The following is a 22,160-nucleotide window of genomic DNA, read 5'->3' on the forward strand; positions in this document are numbered from 1 at the left end:
GGAGAAGTTTGAGATTTGGGCGTAATTGCTTTTGTAAACAAACACGACTATCGCCGATTAATCGTAAATTGAAACTTATTCTCGCGAACAAGCCATACTAAATGATAGAGGATTCATTTATCTACCTGTTTATGCCGTTTATTTTTTAGATTAGGCTTTAATTTGCGAGAAATTGGCGATTGAAGTGTTTGTTTACAAAAGCAATTACACCCTAATCTCAAAGTTCTCCGGAACTGTCAAAGAGTTCCAAGGTTACTCTGAGAAGAATTTCAAGCGAAATATGAGAAGAACTCACGGTGAATTTTAATCAAAAAAATTCAATGATTATAAGCAATATCGGTTTTGATTTTGATTACAATATTCTGAACGTTGGTTCTTAGGGGTCATCCACAAATTATGTGAAGTAAAAGGGGGGACGGTGAGTCTGATTTTTTTTTACATAAGATTCAATAGTTAGAAGTACATAATTCTCTGTACCGTTTATTTGGCCAAATGAGCATAAACTGATCTAGGGATAATGTTTCTAATGTCGACCTAAGTGTCCCTAATATTGGGCCCGTACTTAAATTTCGAAGGAAAGCTTTTGCTTGACAATTTTTCACTAGCAACCAAAATTATCCAGATGACGCATTGTTCTAAGAAAAATTAAAAAACTGGAAATTTTTAGCGATGGGCCCAATCTTTAGATCCATGGGCCAACTTTAGAGCCATTTGCCCTATTTATTTTAAAACGGTTTCCAACTCAATATTTAACGATTTAAAAAAAACCTTACTAAAATTTCAGAGGGAGGGGCTAAACTTAAAATCTTTCAGTGTCTCACAAGAGCGGGAAGGAACACTTACATAATTTGTGAATGACCCCTTAAATCTTTGTTTTGATTTTTAAATCACGTCCAGCTCTAGCATTTTATTAACTAAAATCTATTTTTTTACAAAGTTGTTTACTTTCTAACTAAGCACACCTACTTCTACCGATTTCATCACCCCCTCCCGGTCGAAATGCGTCATGGTTTCAATCGTCCACACTCATCACAGCTTCGCCAGCGTATCCTTCAGCTCCATCATCTCCTCTTTCATCCCCTCGGTCTTGTCCTTCCGCTTGATGTTGGTCCGCCGAATCATCATCTTGGACATCTTCAGCGAATATCCAACGCCGTGGAATTTGGCCCAGGACATCCCGACGCCAAACTCTTCGTTGGCACCCCTCAGATACTTGCCGTTCAGGTTACTGCAAAGAGAGAGATCAACGCTTGTTCCCGCTTATCTGTGTTGGCTTAGGGGCCCCAAAAGCTTACCTCGAGTGGCAATTCCTGTACCACCAGGCTCCATGGTATTTGACGGAGCAGTTCTCATCGTGCGTATCGTTGTCCTCGTCGAACGTACTGAAGTACGCCCCCAGGGTGTAGCTCATCGAGTCCCCAGCCGTCCCGTTGTAGCCGTTGATCTTGGTCACCTTGTACAGTTCCGTTTCGCTGGCAATTTCAAAGTTGGCATAGTGCGCTTGCGTCGTATTGCCATCGAAGTCCTCCAGCAGGATCATCAGTTCATGCGGAGCCGAATAGGTCAGCTGATGGATACGTTCCAAGCCTAGCCAGAACTCTCCGCCGTCCATCTTGCCGAACCCGAACCGATACTCGTCCCAGTCCCGGTAGAAGTTGACCATCCCATCGTACCGGTACTGGAATACGGTCCATCCTCCCTCCTGGAAGGTCATTTCGCAGTACACCCGAATCGGCTTGCTGAATTCCCCGTCCGGTTGCACGTCCCAAACGCCACTTCGACTACCCTCCGGAAGCTGATCGCAGGCCTCCAGAATCGTCGGCGGTGGCTTCTCCGTCGACTGAATATTATTATTCATCTGCATCTGCATCTGCTCCAACTGCATCAGATCGCCGTTGCCGTCGCAGTTGGCCGTAGCCTTCATCATCATCATGGCGTCGTCGAAGTAATTCCGCGTCGGTAGACGCTGCTGGGCTATTGCAAGATCCCTAAAAAATGAAACCGTTAAGCTCGTCTATTGACCTGTACAATTACCCTTGCAATTCACCTCATCTCCTTGTGCAGCAGGGTCAAATTCTTCGCAATAACCCGCAGCTGGTGTTCGGCATTGTTGGCCGACCGTTCCGTCTCGGAGATGTGCCATGCCAGATTATCGATCACGTGCACCAGATTCTGCAGCAAGCTAGCAACTGTATCCACCTTCTTCTGGACGTTCAACTCGAACCGCATCATCCGCATGTCCAGCTGTTCGATCTTCAACGTAAAGTGCTCGATGTCGAACTCGTTGTACTCGCTGGCGTTAACCTCGACCAGCGCCTGGCGGGGCTGTGTGGCCCGCTGCGGAACCGCTCCCTGCAGGTACAGGATCGTCCCGAACAGAACGATCACCAGGAACGACTTCATGCTCGCTCTTTCTCTCTCGCGCTCTCTCGTTCTAGAACAACAACAACATCAACAACAACAACAACAACAACAACACAGTTCTGCACGACGCGACCTGATCGACGGCCAAAAAAACACTGAACTGGAAGAGTTCCCTCCTGGGGCCGGGCCCGGTAATCATCCGGAATAACGGGTGATCTCGCGCACTCGATGCGTGCCATTTCTCCCGATTCTCCACCACAGTTTCGCGCTGACGTGGGCCAAACCGTGCGAACGTCATGTGCGAGGTGTTAAAGAGCTCAGAATAATTGGCCGAAATTGGTGGAAATCTTCTGGCAAGGTGGTGGATGGGAAGTGTTTTTTTTTTTGGGTTTGTGGGTCGGTTTGCGGCTGATAATCATCGGGGATTCGATCTCGGGTGGTTGATAATTGATTATTGTCCGGTTCGAATCGGTCTTAATGATGAGATGCAGTTTTTGTTTTTGTTTTTGGCTGTTACAAATTGCATAGCTGATTGTTTGTGTGTGTGTGTATGTGTGGATTGCGAGCGGATGTTACGTTTCCGAGGAAGCTAATCAAATCAATTGCCATAACCGGTGCCAGGTTGAATTCAAAACCGTTTGATTGGAACTGAACGATTTGGAATAACCGTGCTTTGATTTGGCAGGTTGAGGTCAAATCAGATTTCGAAGGTTGTTCTTGATCGTCAGGGTTGGTATGGAGTGTGTGTTCTTGTGAAACTCAGCTTAGAATATTGATCTTAATTCTTGATCGTTTAATTTGTTATTGCATCTTCAATCTTAATCTTGAGAATATCGCATTGATGCTAACTACGGAAATGCTTTAATAATAACAGCTGCAAAACTACAACAAGAAGAAGAAACAGAAGTTAGAGGACTTCAGAGACGAGCACGTTGAGAATTCAGGATAATAGTTTTGGGAGCATGTTCAGATAAATGTGCTCCTCTTCAAGTTCGCTTATCCTAGAGGTCCGAAGGACCTCGGCGACGGAGAATTAGGTTTTAGTTTTGGACTCTGATTCAGAAGACTTCGAAGAACCAACTGACAGAACTTCAAGGCTGGGTGGACAGATGTCCAGTGAATATTGATTACAGGTTCGGTGAACATCGCGAGAAGCTCCTTTAGGACTTCAGTGACCTATTCAGTTGGTCAGAAGACTTCGAGAACTTCTAGAGCTGATCCATAGGGTTTTAGGCCATGTTTGTCCAGAGTTCAGGTGACCTTGTTTAGGGTGAATTCGGAAAGGGATTCTGTTAAACTTCGTAACGTACAAGTTTAGCTTACGTTGTGAATTGTCCAACGGAGCTAGTCTGGAGGGATTCCGGAACTGGTGTTCAGCTAATTAACAGACAAATTCGAGGACAGACTCAGAGCCGTTTCAGAGATCTTTGGGTTCTAATTCGATTCTTTCGATCCTCCATCAATTTACTTGGACGACCTTGAACGTGAAATCGAAATTTATCGTTTTGGATTTGTAGCGTAAACGGCAAATTGGCGAAGCCCTCAAAGACTTGACCGAACCTCAAATTAGAATGTACGGTCAAGATTCCTATAGTACGGCCACCACTAGATTCCTATAATTCGGTCGATCCGGCATTAACGAATACACGTACCATATGGAATTTGAGCTAATTGGGACCATACACTGATTGTACGGCAATTTCAAGAGATAACTTCCTGATGTCTTTGGAGAGTTTTCAGGGGAACATTCAGTTTCCGGTAGGTCACAAGTCTGGTCCTGTAGAAAATCCGGTAAAAGTGGTCAATTCATGAAACTGATCGTAAAGCTCCGCGGTTTTGTCTAAACCTCTTATCAGAATGAACTCGAAGTTGGGATCGGAATATAGACCTAGATAACCTCTGGATGGTCCACCGAAAGACCCGCAACATCCTTGAAAGTGGACAATTTATAAAACTGATCCTAGAGCTCCGCGGTTTTTTCGAAACCGCTCAAGGATGCCTTACAAGAACCAAGCCGGAATTGGGACCGGAATATGGACCAAGAGAACCTCTGGATGGTCCACCAAAAGATCCGGAACATCCGTAAAAGTGGTGAATTCATGAAACTGATCGTAGAACTCCGCAGTTTTTTTTTTCGAAACCACTCAAAGACGTCTTATCACAATGAAAAATGGACGCTGGGGGCCACTGGAAGATCCGGAACGTCCGTAAAAGTGGTCAATTCATGAAACTGGTTCTAGAACTCCGTGGATTTTTCGAAATCACTTATAGACGTCAATGAATTCAGAGTTAGGACCGGAATATGGACCAAGAGACCCTCAGAATGGTCCACCGAAAGACCCGCAACATCCGTAAAAGTGGTCAATTCATGAAACTGATCCTAGAGCTCCGCGGTTTTCTCTAAATCGCTCAAAGATGCCTTGCAAGAATGAAGCCGGAATTGGGACCGGAATATGAACTAAGAGAACCTCTGGATGGCCCACTGGAAGATCCGGAACGTCCGTAAAAGTGGTAAATTCATGAAACTGATCCTAGAGCTCCGCAATTTTCTCAAAACCGGTCAAAGATGCCTTACACGAATGAAGCCGGAATTTTGTCCGGATATGGACCAAGAGAACCTCTGGATGGCCCACTGGAAAATCCGGAACGTCCGTAAAAGTGGTGAATTGATGAAACTGATCCCAGAGCTGCGCAATTTTCTCAAAACCGCTCAAAGATGCCTTACACGAATGAAACCGGATTTTGGACCAAAATATGGACCAAGAGAACCTTTGGATGGTCCATCAAAAGATCCGGAACATCCGTAAAAGTGGTCAATTCATGAAACTGATCCTAGAGCTCCGTGGTTTTCTCAAAACCGCTCAAAGCTGCCTTACAAGAATGAAGTCGGAATTGGGACCGGAATTCGGACCAAGAAAACCTCTGGATGGTCCAACAGAAGATCCGGAACGTCCATAAAAGTGGTAAATTCATGACACTGATCGTAGAACTCCACAGTTTTTTTTTCGAAACCGCTCAAAAACGTATTATCACAATGAAAAATGGACGCTGGGGGCTACGGGAAGATCCGGAACATCCGTAAAAGTGGTCAATTCATGAAACTGGTCTTAGAGCTTTTTTTTTCCGAAACCGCTCAAAGATCTCTTATCAAAATAAAGTTGGATTTGGGATCAAAATATGTACCAAAAGAACCTATGGATGGTCCGCCGGAAGACCCGGAACGTCCGTGTAAAAGTGGTCAATTCATGAAACTGATCTTAGAGCTCCGCGGTTTTTTCTAAACCGCTCAAAGACGTCTTATCAGAATGAAGTCGGAGTTGGGACCGGAATATGGACCCTGGAAACCTCGGGATGGTTCACCGGAAGATCCTGAACATCCGTAAAAGTGGTGAATTCATGAAACTGATCTTAGAACTCCGTAGTTTTTTTTAAATCGCTCGTTTATCACAATGAAAAGTGGACGCTGGGGGCCACGGGAAGTGATGAATACATGAAACTGATCCTGGAGCTCCGCGGTTTTGTCGAAACCTCTCAAAGACGTCTTATCAGAAAGAATTCAGAATTGTGACCGGAATACGGATCCTGGGGACATTTTCTTTTCTATACTTTCTCACATCTGTTGCGTGACGTTTTCCAGCACGACTTAGTTGTTTCACGTACGTCGGACGACAAGATTGATGGAAATTGTTGACATAGTTATTGTCGAAAAAAGTCCTGTAATGTCATTCTCACATCCTGTCACGACAAAACTGCCGCTGGTCGTTTTCTAGTAAATGAATGTCGCTTTGCACACGAGACATAACAAAATTGAAATAACTGGAATTCTCGCGCAACACGAGAAAAGGGCTTATCATTGTCAATCGATTTTCCTTTTCGCGAATAACCCGACTGCAAATAAATTTCCCATTCAGTGTGTTGTTTCAGGCGTAAGCTAACATCATCTTCTGTCGAACTGTGCTGCGAGCTTAGCGTGAAACTCGTTTATGTTGCCGTGGTAAACCAAAGAGAAAGCCGGTGAAGAGAATCGATCAACGAGGATAGGCCCTTTTCAAATGTTACGCGAAAATTGTGTTGTTTTGACGGGATTTCCCCTCTGGCACAAAGTAGCTTGAATCTTGGCACTAAACTTCGTGCTTGGACGACATGTAGATGCCGGAAATCGATGTCCGACGTCATTTTGGAATCCAAGGTGGATCGGAGACGGCTGAAAGTCTCCTTAATAAAGATATAAAAAAAAAAAAAAATCTTCAGAAAAACTGTCAAATACCCTAAAATATGGATATTTTCATAACGGAGGCGACGTGAAGATGCCAAAAATCAATGTTCGACGCCATTTTGGATGGTGGCTCTCAGATTCGGAAAAACTATCAAATACCCTACAAGATGGATATTTTAGGAAGAAGTACGACGCGTACATCCCGAAAATCGATGTCCGACGCCATTTTGTAATCTAAGATGGCGGCTCTCAGATTCTGAAAAACTGTCAAATGCCCTATAATATGGATATTTTCGAAACGAGGACGACATGTAGGTGCTGAAAATCGATGTCCAACGCCAGGGCTGGAAAGCGCCTCAGAGCGTTAGCAAAGCAGCTTTGTGCATGCATCTCACAACACTGGACCAATAGTGTGTTGTTCTCCCATTTACTTCGCACACTCTTTTCCAACTAATCTGTGAGAAAGCGATCCACACAATGAGCAGTACACTCCGTGCGGCGCAGAGAGCGAATATAATACAACAAGCGCTAATGTCTTCTTTGGGTTCTTTGCAGACTTCCCATTTGCAACCCTACACTGAGTGGCGCTCTTTGCGTCGGAGCCGTCGAAGTGATGGCTACACATTGAGCTTCCGTTATTTATGGATGTGTGTTTGCCTTCTCTTCTCCACTGCTTTACACTTGCGCAGAGTGAAACACATGCAAACTTTGTGTTTGCTGGATTCTCACTTTCTTTATTTCATAAAATCAGTACATTGTGCGCATCGAGTGATCAGATGACAGCCCTGTCCGACGCCATTTTGTAATCTAAGATGGCGGCTCTCAGATTCTGGAAAACTATCAAATACCCTACAATATGAGTATTCTCGGAACGCGAACGACATTTAGATACCAAAAATCGATGTCCGATGCCATTTTAGAATCCAAGATGGCGGTCATTGGTTGCTGAAAACTGTAAAATATCCTTCAATATGCGTATTTTCGGAACGGGTACGACGTGCACATCCCGAAAATGGATGTCTGACCGAATTTTAATCCAAGATGGCGAATATTGACTTCAGAAAAAAAAAACTTCCAAAGGATTATGGGTATTTCCGGAACGTCGTGGAAGATGCCATTTTTTTTAATCCAAGATGCCGGCCATTGGTTTCAGAAAAACTGACAAACACACTGTAATATCGATATTTTCAGAACGGGCCGAAAATCGTATCCAATATTGGTATTTCCAGAACCGGGAGGACGTGTCTGACACCTTTTTGTAATTCAAAATGGCAGCCATTATTTTGGGAAAAACTGTAAAATACTCTACAATATGGATATTTTTGGAACGAGGACGACGTGTAGAATAGATTCCGAAAATCGGAATGCCGAAATGCCGGATTTCAAAACTGGGCCGCCATCGTAGATTCCAAAATTGCGTTGGATATCGATTTTGAGCCCCATTTCGTAAATACCCATATTGCGGGGGTATTTGACAGTACTATCCAGTTTATCTTTTCTGAAACTGGAAGTCGCCATCTTGGATTTAAAAATGACGTTGACGTCGGACAATGATATCCGGTCCCTAGACGTCACCCTGCTTCCAAAAATGTCCATATTCAAGGGTATTTTACACAATTTCTCACTTTTTCTTACAGAAAGCCGCCATCTTGAATTTCAAAATGGCATCTGATATCAATTTTCAGTCTCTAAACGGCACCTCGATTCTGAAAGTAAATATATTGAAGGGTATTTGACCGTATTTACACTTTTCTGCAACCGAAAGCCGTCATCTTGGATTACAAGATGGCGTCAGACATAGATTTAGGGTCTTCACTTTGATTCCGAAAATATATTTGACAGTATTTCCACCTTTTTAAAACCGGAAGCTCCCAGCTGGGATTTCAAAAGGGCGTCAGACAATGATATACGGTCTCTAAACGTCACCTTGATTCCGAAGATATCCATATTTAAAAGTATTTGACAGAATTGCCCACTTTTTCTTAAATCGGCAGCCGCCATCTTGGATTTCAAAACAGCGTCGGATAACGATATCCGGTCTCTAGACATCATTTCGATTCCAAAAAATATCCATGTTTAAGAGTATTTGACAGTGGTTCCCACTTTATCTAAAATCGGAAACCACCATCTTGGATTTCAATATGGCATCGGACATCATTTTCTGGTCTATGAACGTCATCGAAATCCTGAAAATACACAAATGTCGATTGGACATAAGGTCGAATGGACACAACGTAGAAAGAAGTTAAAAAGGACAAAAGTTCGAATGAAATTAAATCTGACAAAAGATCAAATGGACAAAAGGTCGAACTAGACAAAATGTCGAATTATACAAAAGGTCGAATGAAATTAAAAGCGACAAAAGGTTAAATAAAATTAAATGGGACAAAAGGTCGAATGAAATTGAATGGGACAAAAAGTCTAATGGACAAAAGGTCGAATGAAATTAAAAGGGACAGAAGTTCGAATGAAATTAAATGGGACAAAAGGTCGAATAGACAAAAGGTCGAAATGGACAAAAGGTCGAGTAGAAAAAAGATCAAATGGAAAACAGGTCGAAATATACAAAAGGTTTGATGATATTAAAAGCGAAAAAGGTCGAACTGTACAAAAAATTGAATGGACATAAGGTCGAATGGACAAAAATTCGAAGTGATAAAAGGTTGAATGAACAAAAGATCGAGTGGACAAATGATCGAAATATACAAAATGTCGAATGGACAAAAACGTGGAATGGACAAAAACGTCGAATCAAATTTGAAGGAACAAAAGTTCGAATGAAATTAAAAGGGAAAACAGGTCGAAATGTACAAAAAAAAAACTTGAATGAAAATAAGGTCGAATGGACAAAAAGTCTAAGTGATAAAAGATTGAATGAACAAAAGATCGAATGGACAAATAATCGAAATATACAAAATGTCGAATGAAAGTAAATGGGAAAAAAGGTCGAAATGTACAAAAAGTTGATGAACGAAAATACGACGTGACTAAAGGTTTAATGGACAAAACATCAAATGGAAAAATGTTCGAATGGACAAAAGCTCGAATTAGACAAAATTTCGAACTAAACAAAATGTCGAATGGACAAAAGGTGGAAATGGACAAAAGGTCAAAGTGATTAGAGGTCAAAAGGTCGAACGAACAAAAGATCGAATGGACAAAAGATCGAATGGACAAAAGATTTAATGGACAAAAGATCGAATGGAAAAAAGATCAAAGGGACAAAAGGTCGAACTAGACCAATTTTTGAAATAAACAAAAGGTTTAATGAATTAAAAGCAACAAAAGGTCGATTAAAATTAAATGGGACAAAAGGTCGAAATGTACAACAAATTGAATGGACTTAAGGTCGAAGTGATAAATGGTCGAATAAACAAATGGTCAAACATACAAAATGTCGATTGGACAAACGGTCGAATGGACACAAAGTAGAAAGAAATTAAATCTGACAAAAGATCAAGTGGATAAAATGTCGAAACATACAAAAGGTCAAATGAAATTAAAAGCGACAAAAGATCGAATAAAATTAAATGAGACAAAAGGTCGAATGAATTAAATTGGACAAAAGGTCTAATGGACAAAAAGTCGAATGAAATTAAAAGTGACAGAAGTTCGAATGAAATTAAATAGGACAAAAGGTCGAAATGTACAAAAAATTTAATGGACATAAGAACGAATGGACAAAAAGCCCAAGTGATCAAAGGTTGAATGAACAAAATATCAAATGGACAAATTATCGAAATATACAAATTACCGAAATATAAAAATACACAAAAGGTCTAATGGAGAAACCGTCGATTGATATTTGAAGGGACAAAAGTTCGAATGAAATTAAACGGGAAAAAATGTCGAAGTGACAAAAGGTTTAATGGACAAAACATCAAATGAACAAAATGTCGAATAGACAAAAGGTGGAAATGGACAAAATGTCAAAGTAACAAAAGATTGAATCGACAAATGGTCGAAGTATACAAGATGTTGAATGGTCAAAAGGTCGAATGAACTAAATATAGACTATATGAATGGTCGAATGGACAAAGGTCGAAATAGACCAAACGTCGAATGAACATAAGGTCTAATGAACAAAAGGTCGATTGAAATTAAAAAGGACAAAAGTTCGAATGGAATTAAATGGGACAAAAGGTCGAAATGTACAAAAAGTTGAATGAACAAAAGGTCGAAATGGACGAAATGTTGACGTGACAAAAGGTCGAATGGTTAACAGATCAAATGGATCAATTATAAGCGATCGATTTAAAGGTCGATTAAAATTAAATGGGACAAATGGTCGAATGGACAAAAGGTCGAAATGTACAAAAAAATTGAATGGACATAAGGTCGAATGGACAAAAAGTCGAAGAGATAACAGGTCGAATGAACAAAAGCTCGAATGGGCAAATGGTTGAACTATTCAAGATGTTGAATGGGCAAAAGGTCGAATGAACAAAAGAGAGTAGATGAATGGTCAAATGGACAAAAGGTCAAAATAGACAAAACAAGGTCGAATGAAATTAAAAAAGACAAAAGTTCGCATGAAATTAAATGGGACAAAATGTTGAAATTTTTTTTTAAATTCTTTATTAAAGAGATTTTTAGCCTTAGGCTAGTTCATCTCTACAAAAAAATGTTGAAATGTAAAAATAGTTGAATGAACAAAAGGTCGAAATGTACAAAAAAATTGAATGGACGCAAGGTCGAATGGACAAAAAATCGAAGTGATAAAAGGTCGAATGAACAAAAGCTCGAATGGATAAATGGTCGAAATAAACAAAATGTCGAATGGACAAAAGGTCGAATGGACAAAACTTCTAATGAAATTTGAAGGAACAACAGTTCGAATGAAATTAAATGGGAAAAAAAGTCGAAATGTACAAAAAGTTTAATGGACAAAAGGTTGAAATGGACAAAAGGTCGAAATGGTCAAAAGATTGACGTGACAAAAGGTCGAATGGACAAAAGATCAAATGGAAAACAGGTCGAACTAGACAAAATTTCGAAATATACATAAGGTTTAATGATATTAAAAGTGATAAAAGGTCGAATATAATTAAATGGGACAAAAGGTCGAATGGAAAAAAGGTCGAAATGTACAAAAAAATTGAATGGACATAAGGTCGAATGGACAAAAAGTCGAAGTGATAAAATGTCGAATGGACAAATGGTCGAAATAAACAAAATGTCGAATGGACAAAAGGTCCAATAGACAAAACGTCTAATGCAATTTGAAATGGACAAAATATCAAAGTGATAAAAGGTCGAACGAACAAAAGATCGAATGGACAAATGGTCGAACTATAGAAGATGTTGAATGGACAAAAGGTCGAATGAACAAAAGATATAGTAGACGAATGGTCGAATGGACAAAAGGTCGAAATAGACAAAACGTCGAATGAACATAAGGTCGAATGAAATTAAAAAGGACAAAAATTCGCATGAAATTAAATGGGACAAAAACTCGAAGTGTACAAAAAGTTGAAAGGACAAAAAGTAGAAATGGATGAAATGTTGACGTGACAAAAGGTCAAATGGTCAACAGATCAAATGGATCAATTATAAGCGATCGATTTAAAGGTCGATTAAAATTAAATGGGATAAATGGTCGAATGGACAAAAGGTCGAAATGTACAAAACATTGAATGGACATAAGGTCGAATGGACGAAAAGCCGAAGTGATAAAAGGTCGAATGGATAAATGGTCGAAATAAACAAAATGCCTAATGGACAAAACGTTGAATGAAATTTGAAGAAACAACAGTCCGGATGAAATTAAATGGTAAAAAAGGTCGAATTGTACAAAAAGTTGAATGGACAAAAGGTTGAAGTGACAAAAGGTTTAATTGACAAAACATCGAATGGACAAATGTTCGAATGAAAAAAAGCTCGAATTAGACAAAATTTCGAATGGAAAAAATGTCGAATGGACGAAAGGTCAAAGCGATAAAAGGTCGAACGAACAAATGATCGAATGGACAAATGGTTGAAATATACAAAATTTCAAAACGACAAAACGTCGAATGAAATTTGAAGGGACAAAAGTTCGAATTGTACAAAAAATTGAATGGACAAAACATCAAATGAACAAATTGTCGAATAGACGAAAGGTCAAATAAGACAAAATGTAGAAATAGACAAAATGTCGAATGTTTTTTTTTTTTTTTTATGCTTTATTATAGAGATTTTTAGCCATAGGCTAGTTCATCTCTTGAAATGTCGAATGGACAAAAGGTGGAAATGGACAAAAGGTCGAAGCGATAAAAGGTCGAACGAACAAAAGATCGGATGGACGAACTATACAGGATTTTGAATGGTCAAAAGGTCGAATGAACATAAGGTTTAATGAACAACAGGTCGAATGAAATTAAAAAGGGCAAAAGTTCGAAAGAAATTAAATGGGACAAAAGGTCAAAATGTACAAAAAGTTTAATGGACAAAAGATCTAACTAGACAAAATGTCGAATGAAATTAAAAGCGACAAAAGATTGAATACAATTGAATGGACAAAAAGGTCGAAATTTACAAAAAGTTGAACGGACAATAGTTCGAATGAAATTAAATGGGACAGAATGTCGAATGGCCAAAAGGTCGAAATTTACAAATAGTTAAATGGACAAAAGGTCGAAGTGGCAAAAAATCAAATGGACCAAAAATCAAATTAGACAAAATGTCGAATGAAATTAAATGGGGCAAAAGGTTGACTGGGAAAATGGTCGAAATTTACAAATAGTTGAATGGAAAAAGGTCGATTGGAAAAACGGTCTAAATTGGCAGAAGCTCGAATGAACAAAAAATCGAATGGACAAATGGTCGAACTATACAAGATGTTGAATGGTCAAAAGGTCGAATGAACAAAAGATAGAGTAGACGAATGGTCGAATGAACAAAAGCTCAAAATGGACAAAACTTCGAATGAACATAAGGTCTAATGAACTAAAGGTCGAATGAAAATTAAAAGGACAAAAGTTCGAATGAAATTAAATGGGACAAAAGGTCAAAATGGACAAAAGGTTGACGTGACAAAAGGTCGAATGGTCAACAGATAACATGGACAAAATATGGAACTAGACAAAATGTCAAATGAAATTAAAAGCGACAAAAGGTCGAATAAAATTTAATTGGACAAAAGGTCGAATGGACGAAAGGTCGAAATGTACAAAAATTTGAATGGAGAAACGGTCGAAAAAGCAATATGCTGAGTAATGCAAGTAAATCTAGCATAAGGTTTGAGTAACCTAACTGAAATGTTCTCGAAAGTTACTCCTCTCTCTTTCTTCTTTAAAATATGAGCAATTCTTTAGCAGAAACAAATCTATTGAACAATCCAGCTGACAATGCTCGAAAATTATTCCTCTTACTTGGAGTTAACTCCTTTTTTGTAACCTGAGCAGTTCTAAATGAAGGCTACTGAACACCCCAATTTGAAGTGCTGGAATGTTCATTCGATCTTTTGTTTGTTGTTTGATTACTTTCAGCATTGCAAAAGTAGCTATTTCAAAACAAACTGCTGTCAAAACATTCCAGAACCGACCAAACATTTTCCGTCCAGATTCTACACTGAAATATAAACTAACTCAGAGAGTGAGTCACTTTTACTCAGTTGTGAGTCACTTTTACTCATTCGTATGGAGACATTTCTTAAAGTGTAGCTCACTCAGCGCTTGAGTAACCTACGATTTTAGAAATTTTTGTCTATACGAATGAGTAAAAGTGACTCACTCTCTGAGTAGGATTTGATATCAGTCTAACTGGACCAAGCCTTAGCCACAGTCCCATGTTAGTTTTTCCCAGCAGCCGTCGTTCTAGTCTTCCTGCAATGATCGTCCGATTCGCCAAAACCTAACCGTCTGGGATCACCCAGAAAATCCGCGTCCACAGAGATGGAAATCATGCTCCATGGCATGACATGGCACATTCATTTTACAATTCATTATTCAAATTACATTAAAATGCTCCTCCCCACTTGGAAGTGCGCGCCTCGTCACAGTCAGTTAGCCTCCGGATTCCGATTAGCTGGCAGCAGAGCTAAAATCTAAAATTAGCCCAAATTCAGTTATACTCCGCGGTCGGCGTAACCGTTCGTTTTGTATCGATCTTGAACGACCTTGATGCCAAAGCCTCATCCAATCCAATCGAAAGCGCCCGTTCCAAAATCCATCTAAAAAAAAAGCACCAGTGCAAGAGAAAACGAGGAAATTGAACAACCAGTTCGGGTCTTTCTCTCGTGTGATCTGTTTTCCTTTCCGATTTATTGGCTTTCGATCGTACTCGATGCCGGTAGGAATTGAATGGGAAGGATTCGTCGCTCATTAGTGTCCAGAACGACCGGCCGTCAGTTGTGGGTCGTTGACGGTGTCTTGTCCTCGTCGATGAGCGCTCGTTTCCTCTCACTTATTCAATCAAAGTCGGAAGACAATAACATGCACGCACGGTAAATCGGTAGGAGACGTGACATAGTTAAATTTCAGCTGAGCTCACAGCCAAGTCCGGCAGCATGATTTTACGATTACGTCTCTGCGCTAGTCACTGTAAAGAGTAAAGCACATTATGATGGCGGTGGTTGTGATTATTATTTTTTTTTTGAAAGCCTTTTCAAACTTTGAATTGAAACATCGAAAAGGTAGTCAGCAGCGGCCCATGGTGCAGCCGCTCGTAATTATCGGTTACAATCAGTTTATGTTTTGGCTACGCGTGTTTGATTCCATTAATTGAGATTACGCCAGCATTGGCCAATGGGGGCTGTGGCAGCGAGGTTTGTGTAAGGCATGAGTATGTCAGTTCGCCTCTCTAGAGAGTGAGGTTAATTTTTTTTTCTTCTGCACGGGTGTGGCAATCATAGATTGGAGAGTATCATAATTCTCGGGGATGTTTGCTCGAGCTTAGACCAAAGAAAGAATCTTTCTGAGGCAGAGAAAATTTTGAAATCCAACCTTGAAACAATCACATCCAGTATTTATCTAATATCTCTCTAGAAAATTCACAAAGAATCTTAACATGGAAGACTTTTTCGAATGTCATTGGAACTAAGAAAGTCGCACGCGAAATACATGTCATCCCCATAGTATCCCATTGTCTTCTCCAAATTTCGTATGCCCCTTCCAGGCTCTCATTTCACAACACATCACTTGCTATAACTACGATTCAAACCCGGCGGTGGCGATGACCGATGGCAACTGTCACGCAAAACATAATAAGCAGACGTCTGGGCTTGAACAGTGATGTTTTGCTCAGTAAGCGAAAACGGTAGCCACTAGGTCGCCGAGCTCCTTAAATTGTAACAAACCACACTGAGTGGGATCGTTGAACATTCCAGACCGCCGACATCCCAAGCAAGATTATAAGCATTCAAAGTGTTTCTATGTTACTTCATGCGTGAAGTTTACGATTTTCAGAGTTGGCTGGAAATGCCATCTAACATGAAGCTTAAGTGTGATAATTTGTTAGCTAGAGAAAGGTCTGTAGAGGGTCGGCTGATAGTTCCGCTAAAGTACGGCAGTATGAAAATTGAATAGAATTTGAAAATGAGCGAAGGGCCATTAATGCGACAGTACTAGTCAAACGCACACTTCTTGATGAGGAGACTTGAAGTATTCATTCAAATCTACAGACAAAAAAGTGCGCATATACTGTCTGCGGCTGTGGAATTCTAGCGACGTTTCATCTCTATCTAAAGCTAAGTTTTGGAAATTTCTGTAAAGTTCCTGCAATTTTCCTGAACTCAATGAAACTGTCTGAAAGGTATCTAATCTTCACAGAAATTCTAGACATTTTTATGAAATGTATGGACCAGCACTGAAGCTATTGGAAGTTACCCTTTAAAGCTCTCCAGACGATCTTAAAATTCTTGGAACTACTCTGAAGTTTTTGGATCTTTTTCGACGTTCTTGGATCTTTTGTAAACAGTCAAAACTTCCTAATTGTTCCTAATAATTTTCCTGAATTAAATAGAGCTACCTGCAAGCTCTCAAAAGTTCTCAAATGTTTATGATGGTCATGGAACTGCCCTGAAGCTCTCAGAACTGTCCCGAGGTTTCCTTAAGATATCTAAACTACTTTGAAGTTTACTGAGCTTTGTATTCGTTGTTGTTAAAACATCTATAACGTTCCCACAATGTATCTGATCCGAGGTCGAACCGTCCAACGTGCAACGTCGAATGATTGTATGGCTTCGGCTTGTGTCGTTAGGGATCAACTTTCTGATGGCTGTGTTAGGGTTGAGCACCTTGCGGTCAGATAATGTATGGAAAATCTCAATATTTCCATATTTATTCATTGTTAACTATTTAAATATTCAACAATTATGATGTGTGACATACCACACAAATCTTATAGCACTGTTGAATCGCTCGACGTACAAATCATCAAAATCCATTGATTATTGGCCAAGTTATTAGCATTTAAAGTCTGACCAATTTTCGTTGCATTTCCCTGAATTGGCACCCTTCCCGAAAGACGTAGGCTTTTTGAGTTCCTTCAAGTACAGGACAATTTTACAAACAGTTCCGAATGATCGCTTCCAGTCATCGTCCATTCTTTTTCGCGTGAACTGAGCACCACGTCCAACCCTCGTCCGAACCTACCTAGCCGACTGGGCCAGAATCACCGGCAATAAAACAAGATTTCTCGCACTAAAAGTCCAACATCCTCGCTAAATCCGCACTCCGTTTTGATGGCGATATCCATTACAGCCAACTTCAAGGGGTAAGCATCTCGACCATCAGTATCAATATTTTCCATACTTAAAAACCCATTCCATTCCCTATTGCACAGTGGTCCGGAATGGGATTTTTGCGGGCAAAATGCGACAAGAAATTGAAACGTTAGAAAAAGAAAAGTGTCTTGTACTTACAAAGTTTTGAACAGATAAGCCCTTATTTTGGTGTCAATTAATGCTAGGGTGGTTCTTATTATCATTGAAATGAAAAAAAAAACTATTTTGTATATAGAAATAAAAGTATACAGTCTTGAGAAAAGTTGTAGCTCAGCTTATTTCAACCAACTTTGTTGAAAAAAAAACTTTTTGTATTTCTCGAAATGACCGATTTTGCGCAATTTTCCTCAATTGACTTAGGGTGTCCCTAAAATACAAGTTTTTTTTTCGTTTAAAATTTCTTGACAAAGTTGTCTTCAGAAAACTTTTAAAACTTTTGAAGACGCAATTTTTGCCGTTCAGAACTTGTCGATACCTTTTGCCTTTTGCAAACCGGTGCGGGTACTTCTGGGCAACCAACGGAACCGAGAAGAATCCTGTCCGCAACATTCTGAGAAGAGACTGGCGTTCTATAGGGTTCGGTTATCACGGTCACCCTTTTCTTAATTTGTATGAATGGGGTTTTCGTTAACCTTCCCAAGGAAATTTACTTCTTTGTGTACGCTGACGACATTATCCTCCTGATCACTCACAAAACCATAAAGGCGCTACGTAGAAAGATGGGCGCTGCCACAAGGGCAGTCTCCCTGTGGACATCACTGATTCTATCTGCCCTCACCATCATGCCGTCCTTAACACTCCCGTCTGTATCAATCCCAAGTAACAATTTTGGCTTAGTTCTGTAAACCATGATTTAGACTTGTAGAATGCTATAAAACTGCGATAAAACCTGCAATGTTACTTGGGATGATACAGCTATTCCCATCAGGAGGTCACTCCGTATCCTCGGAGTTCGAAGCGACCGACATTTGACCTTTTCTGCTCACTTCGACGAAGTCAAGAACGCCTGCAAAACACGTCTTAATCTGCTACGATCCATCGCAGGTCGACACCCAGACAGTAACTAGAGCAATTTTGGAATCACGTCTCCTTTATGAAATCGAAATTACCTATCTCGCTCGCGAACAACTTATTACAAAACTAGCCTCTACATACCATCAAGCTATCCGTACCTCATCCGGCAACTGCAGCTTGCGTCGAAAGTGGAGTACTACCATTCAACCTTCTAGTTACTCAGGCCATCTGCTACCGATCGGTTAGCTTCGAGGAGAAGACAGCTGGCTCAGATGAAGGAGTTTTCCTCCTTACCGTGGCTAAACAGCTCCTTTCAGCCATCGCCAATCTGGAGCTCCCCCCGGTGTCTAGCATACATTGGTGTGGAGCCAGAGGTTGGAACCTGCCCGGGCCCATTAACGACTCTACTCTACGGCACTTGTGAGATCCGTCGCGGAACTCCAGAGAACCAGATACTGCAACCACACTGTCCGTTACTTCATCGACTTCCAGACCAGTACAGTATAAGCTCGGCAGAAGCGGTCTCTGCTTTTATTGCTGCTACCACTCCCTCAAACAAACCGATTGCCGTATTTACGGACTCCGCAAGTGTAGTTCTAGCCCTCAACTCAGACTCTATCAAGCACTCATGGATCCAAGCTATTCAGCGGTATGCTTCCGGAAAAACTACATTTGTAATACGGAGGCTGATCATCTAGCTGCTTTTGGAAGACAAGCCCAACTGTTTACCAAGGAGGTTCCAGCGGGGGACCTGAAAAAATGGGTTGCCAACAAAATCTGGGACCTATGGTCCCAATCAACAAGCATTTTCCTTAGAAAGGTGAAGGCTGACACACGAAGACGGGAAGACCCCCCTGACCACCGAACTCAAGTTGTTCTGGCAATACATGCCATACCAGAGTCTCGCATCACTTTTCAGGGAGCGGGCCGTTCCGGAGCTTTTGCGACCTCTGCCGTTCAGTGGAACACATAATCTGCCACTGCACTCAATACGAAGGCTCACGAGAGCTGTACGGCATACCGGGCAACTAGAATCACAGCGTCTTCCTGTTCGATAGGTCGTTTTCTGACCAATTGGCTGATCAATTTGTTGGAAGGAGATTCTTAACTGTCCCAAGGAAATGAATAGGCGAATTGCCTATCAATCCATCCATTCGTTTTTGGCCCTTCATACAGCGATTTGCTGATGACAATCAGCTGTTATAAAGCTTGATCAAGTTCAACAGTGGGGAGAGATTAGTTTCCGTGCCACAATGGGTGGTAGACCACTATCATCATCATCATCATCAAGAAGTCACTGAATTCGCTTAATGTATTTTGCCGTTCCCTCAATGAACCGAAGGAAATGGTTGTTAACAGAGGACAGTGCAGTCAACAATGCTAGAAATCCCTTTCACAGACTACAAAATAGTGTTCTCATAGCTCCAGGGAAATTCTTCTCAGAATTTTAGGGATGTTCTTCCCAAAACTTCAGAAAAGTCCTCCTCAGCGCTACAGAACAGTTCCTCCCAGAATTCCACGGAAGTTTTATCCAGAACTTCAGAGATGTTCTTTCAAAAAATTCTTCCCAGAGCTTCAAAAAATTCTGCCCAGAACTTCAGAAATGCTCTTCTCAGAGCTCCAGGGAAGTTCTTTCCAGAACTTCAGTAAAGTTCGTCAAAAAACTTCAGGGATGTTTTTCCATGAACTTTACCCAGTTCTATACTCCATGATTTAGCCTGGTAGAATACTATAAAACCGCGGTAGAACTTGAAATGTTGCTTGGGTAGGGACGTTATTTCCAAAACTTTAGGAAAAATCATCCAACAGCTTTGAGGAAGTTTATTTTCCAGAACTTAAGAAAAAATCTTCACATATCTTCAGGGAAGTTCTATCCAAACCTGTAAGGAAGTTCTTTCTAGAACTTCAGAAAAAAAAATTCTCAGAACTCCAGTAAAATCTTCCTAGAATTTGAGGGAAGTTTCTCTCGAAACTTCATGGAACTTCTTCCCAGAGCTTTAGGAAATTTCTTCCCTGAACTTAATGGATTTTCTTCCTAGTACTTTAGGAAAGTTCTTCCCAGAACCTCAGCAAAGTCCTTCCTACAAGTTCAGGAAACTACTTTCTACAATTCTGTGGAAGTTCTTCCCAGAACTTTAAAGAAATGCTTCGGAAGAACTTTAAGGAAGTTTTTTTTCCCACGACTTCAGGGATGTTCTTCCCAGAACTTTAGGGAAGTTCTTTCCAGAACTTAAGGGAAGCTCATCCCAGAACTTGAGAAAATTCCTTCTCAAAACTTTAGGGAAGTTCTTCTAAAAACTTCAAAAACTCAAGCAGAACGAAGCTGTGGCAGGATCTTGCAGCTACTTGATTGTGACTAAAATAAGTCAATTCAAGTTGCCTCGACCGTTTTGCACCAAGTGTGCTGCTAGGGAAATTTCTCGCAGAACTTAAGAAAAGTTCCTCACAAAACTTTAGAAAAATTCTTCCAAAAATGTTAAGGATGTTCTTCCCAAAACTTGAATAATTGAAATGAATGATTTTCAGAACGACTTCTGAGATCCCGACCACCGCAATGGACTTTCTCTTATCACCCAACATCTCAAACCAAAGCAAGATCCTCGGCAACTTAACAATCAAAACTTATATAAGATCAATAAGAAATACGGATCGGAACAATCGGCACAGACCTACGCGACGAAATAAGGACTACGATTGGAAACTCGGAACATGGAACTGCAAATCGCTCGGCTTCCCGGGCTGCGATAGGTTAATCTATGACGAACTTCAACCACGCAACTTCGAAGTCGTAGCACTGCAAAGTCCCTGGACGAGACAAAACGTATGTAAAAGCGGGCATCGAGCGGCTACTTTCTACCAGAGCTGTGATACCACAAACGAAGGATTGAGGGCCGTTTCTTCAACTACAGCATCGTCAACGTGCACTGCCCACACGAAGGAAGACCCGACGACGACGAGAAAGAAGCGTTCTATGCGCAGCTGTACGACGGCTGTTCGCAACGGGACGTCTAAATCGTCATCGGCGACATGGACGCTCAGGTAGGACCGGAGGCAATGTATAGACCGGCAATCGGGCCTAACAGCCTGCATGCCGTATCGAACGACAACGGCCAACGATGCGTGAACTTTGCAGCCTCTCGGGGTATGGTAGTCCGAGGTACCTTTTTCCCCCGCAAGGATATCCACAAAGCCACCTGGAGATCACCTGACCAACACACAGAAACACAGATCACGTTCTAATCGACGGGAAATTCTTCTCCGACATTATCAACGTTCGCACGTATCGAAGTGCTTCACGCGCTGGTCGACGCATTTGAACGGCACATCTAGATTCTACGTCAGCTGGGAGAACCTACCGACACGTAGAGTACCATCCTCGAACACTTGCTATGCTCGTGCATCCACGACGATACGCTGAAGGCCTGGGAGGACCATGCGTCTACGGTGAATGACACAAACTACTCTTGCCTCATCGAGTTCCTGCAACGGAGAATTCGGGTTTTGGAGTCCATTTCCGTGAATCACCATGCGCCATCGAGTACTGTTCCAGCCACGCTGTCATCAAAGAAGCCGTCGATTCAATATATATTCAAATTCCAACGTCTTCCGCTGTCTGAACGTCAGAAGATAGTCAAGCAGGCCGTCTAGCGAGAGCTCATCGGTAGCTTCGACGTCATCTTCTGCACCACTGATCCAGTCTCGCTCGCCTTCCCAGACAGAAACATCTGAGCAGTCAATGGTGGCCTCATCAGAAGTTGTTCCAGAGGTAGAAACCAGCGTTCCTGTTCAGCAGCCAAGGGAAAATGTGTTCCTGTTGACCGTAATCGTGCACATCGTTGATGCATTTGGGCAGGAGCATCC

The 22,160-nt window shown here is 41.1% G+C and overlaps 2 protein-coding genes across 2 annotated transcripts in view; one reads left to right on the forward strand and one right to left on the reverse strand.

Moving 5' to 3' along the window:
* The window catches only part of LOC135700024 (serine-rich adhesin for platelets-like), a 456,905-nt gene that overhangs the window by 13,895 nt on the left and 420,850 nt on the right, over positions 1–22,160 (forward strand). The gene's annotated exons all lie outside the window — the stretch shown is intronic.
* On the reverse strand, positions 1,292–2,491 carry LOC135700012 (angiopoietin-4-like). The gene is made up of 2 exons (XM_065220368.1): positions 2,048–2,491; positions 1,292–1,988 (listed from the first exon to the last, which is right to left on the reverse strand). The coding sequence occupies exons 1-2, from the start codon at positions 2,401–2,403 to the stop codon at positions 1,292–1,294; spliced, it is 1,053 nt and encodes a 350-aa protein (XP_065076440.1). The 5' UTR covers positions 2,404–2,491.

Source organism: Ochlerotatus camptorhynchus, unplaced genomic scaffold (genome assembly GCF_037179485.1).
Source record: "Ochlerotatus camptorhynchus isolate MF236.1 unplaced genomic scaffold, CSIRO-AGI_Acam_v1.1 ptg000125l, whole genome shotgun sequence".
Taxonomy (NCBI): domain Eukaryota; kingdom Metazoa; phylum Arthropoda; class Insecta; order Diptera; family Culicidae; genus Ochlerotatus; species Ochlerotatus camptorhynchus.

What these genes read in the sequence shown, in the direction of transcription:
- LOC135700012 (XM_065220368.1), bottom strand. Translation starts at nt 2,403, where the DNA reads ATGAAGTCGTTCCTGGTGATCGTTCTGTTCGGGACGATCCTGTACCTG. An exon ending in CTGCTGCACAAGGAGATGAG is followed by an intron (nt 1,989 to 2,047) that starts GTGAATTGCAAG and finishes TTCATTTTTTAG; the next exon opens with GGATCTTGCAATAGCCCAGC.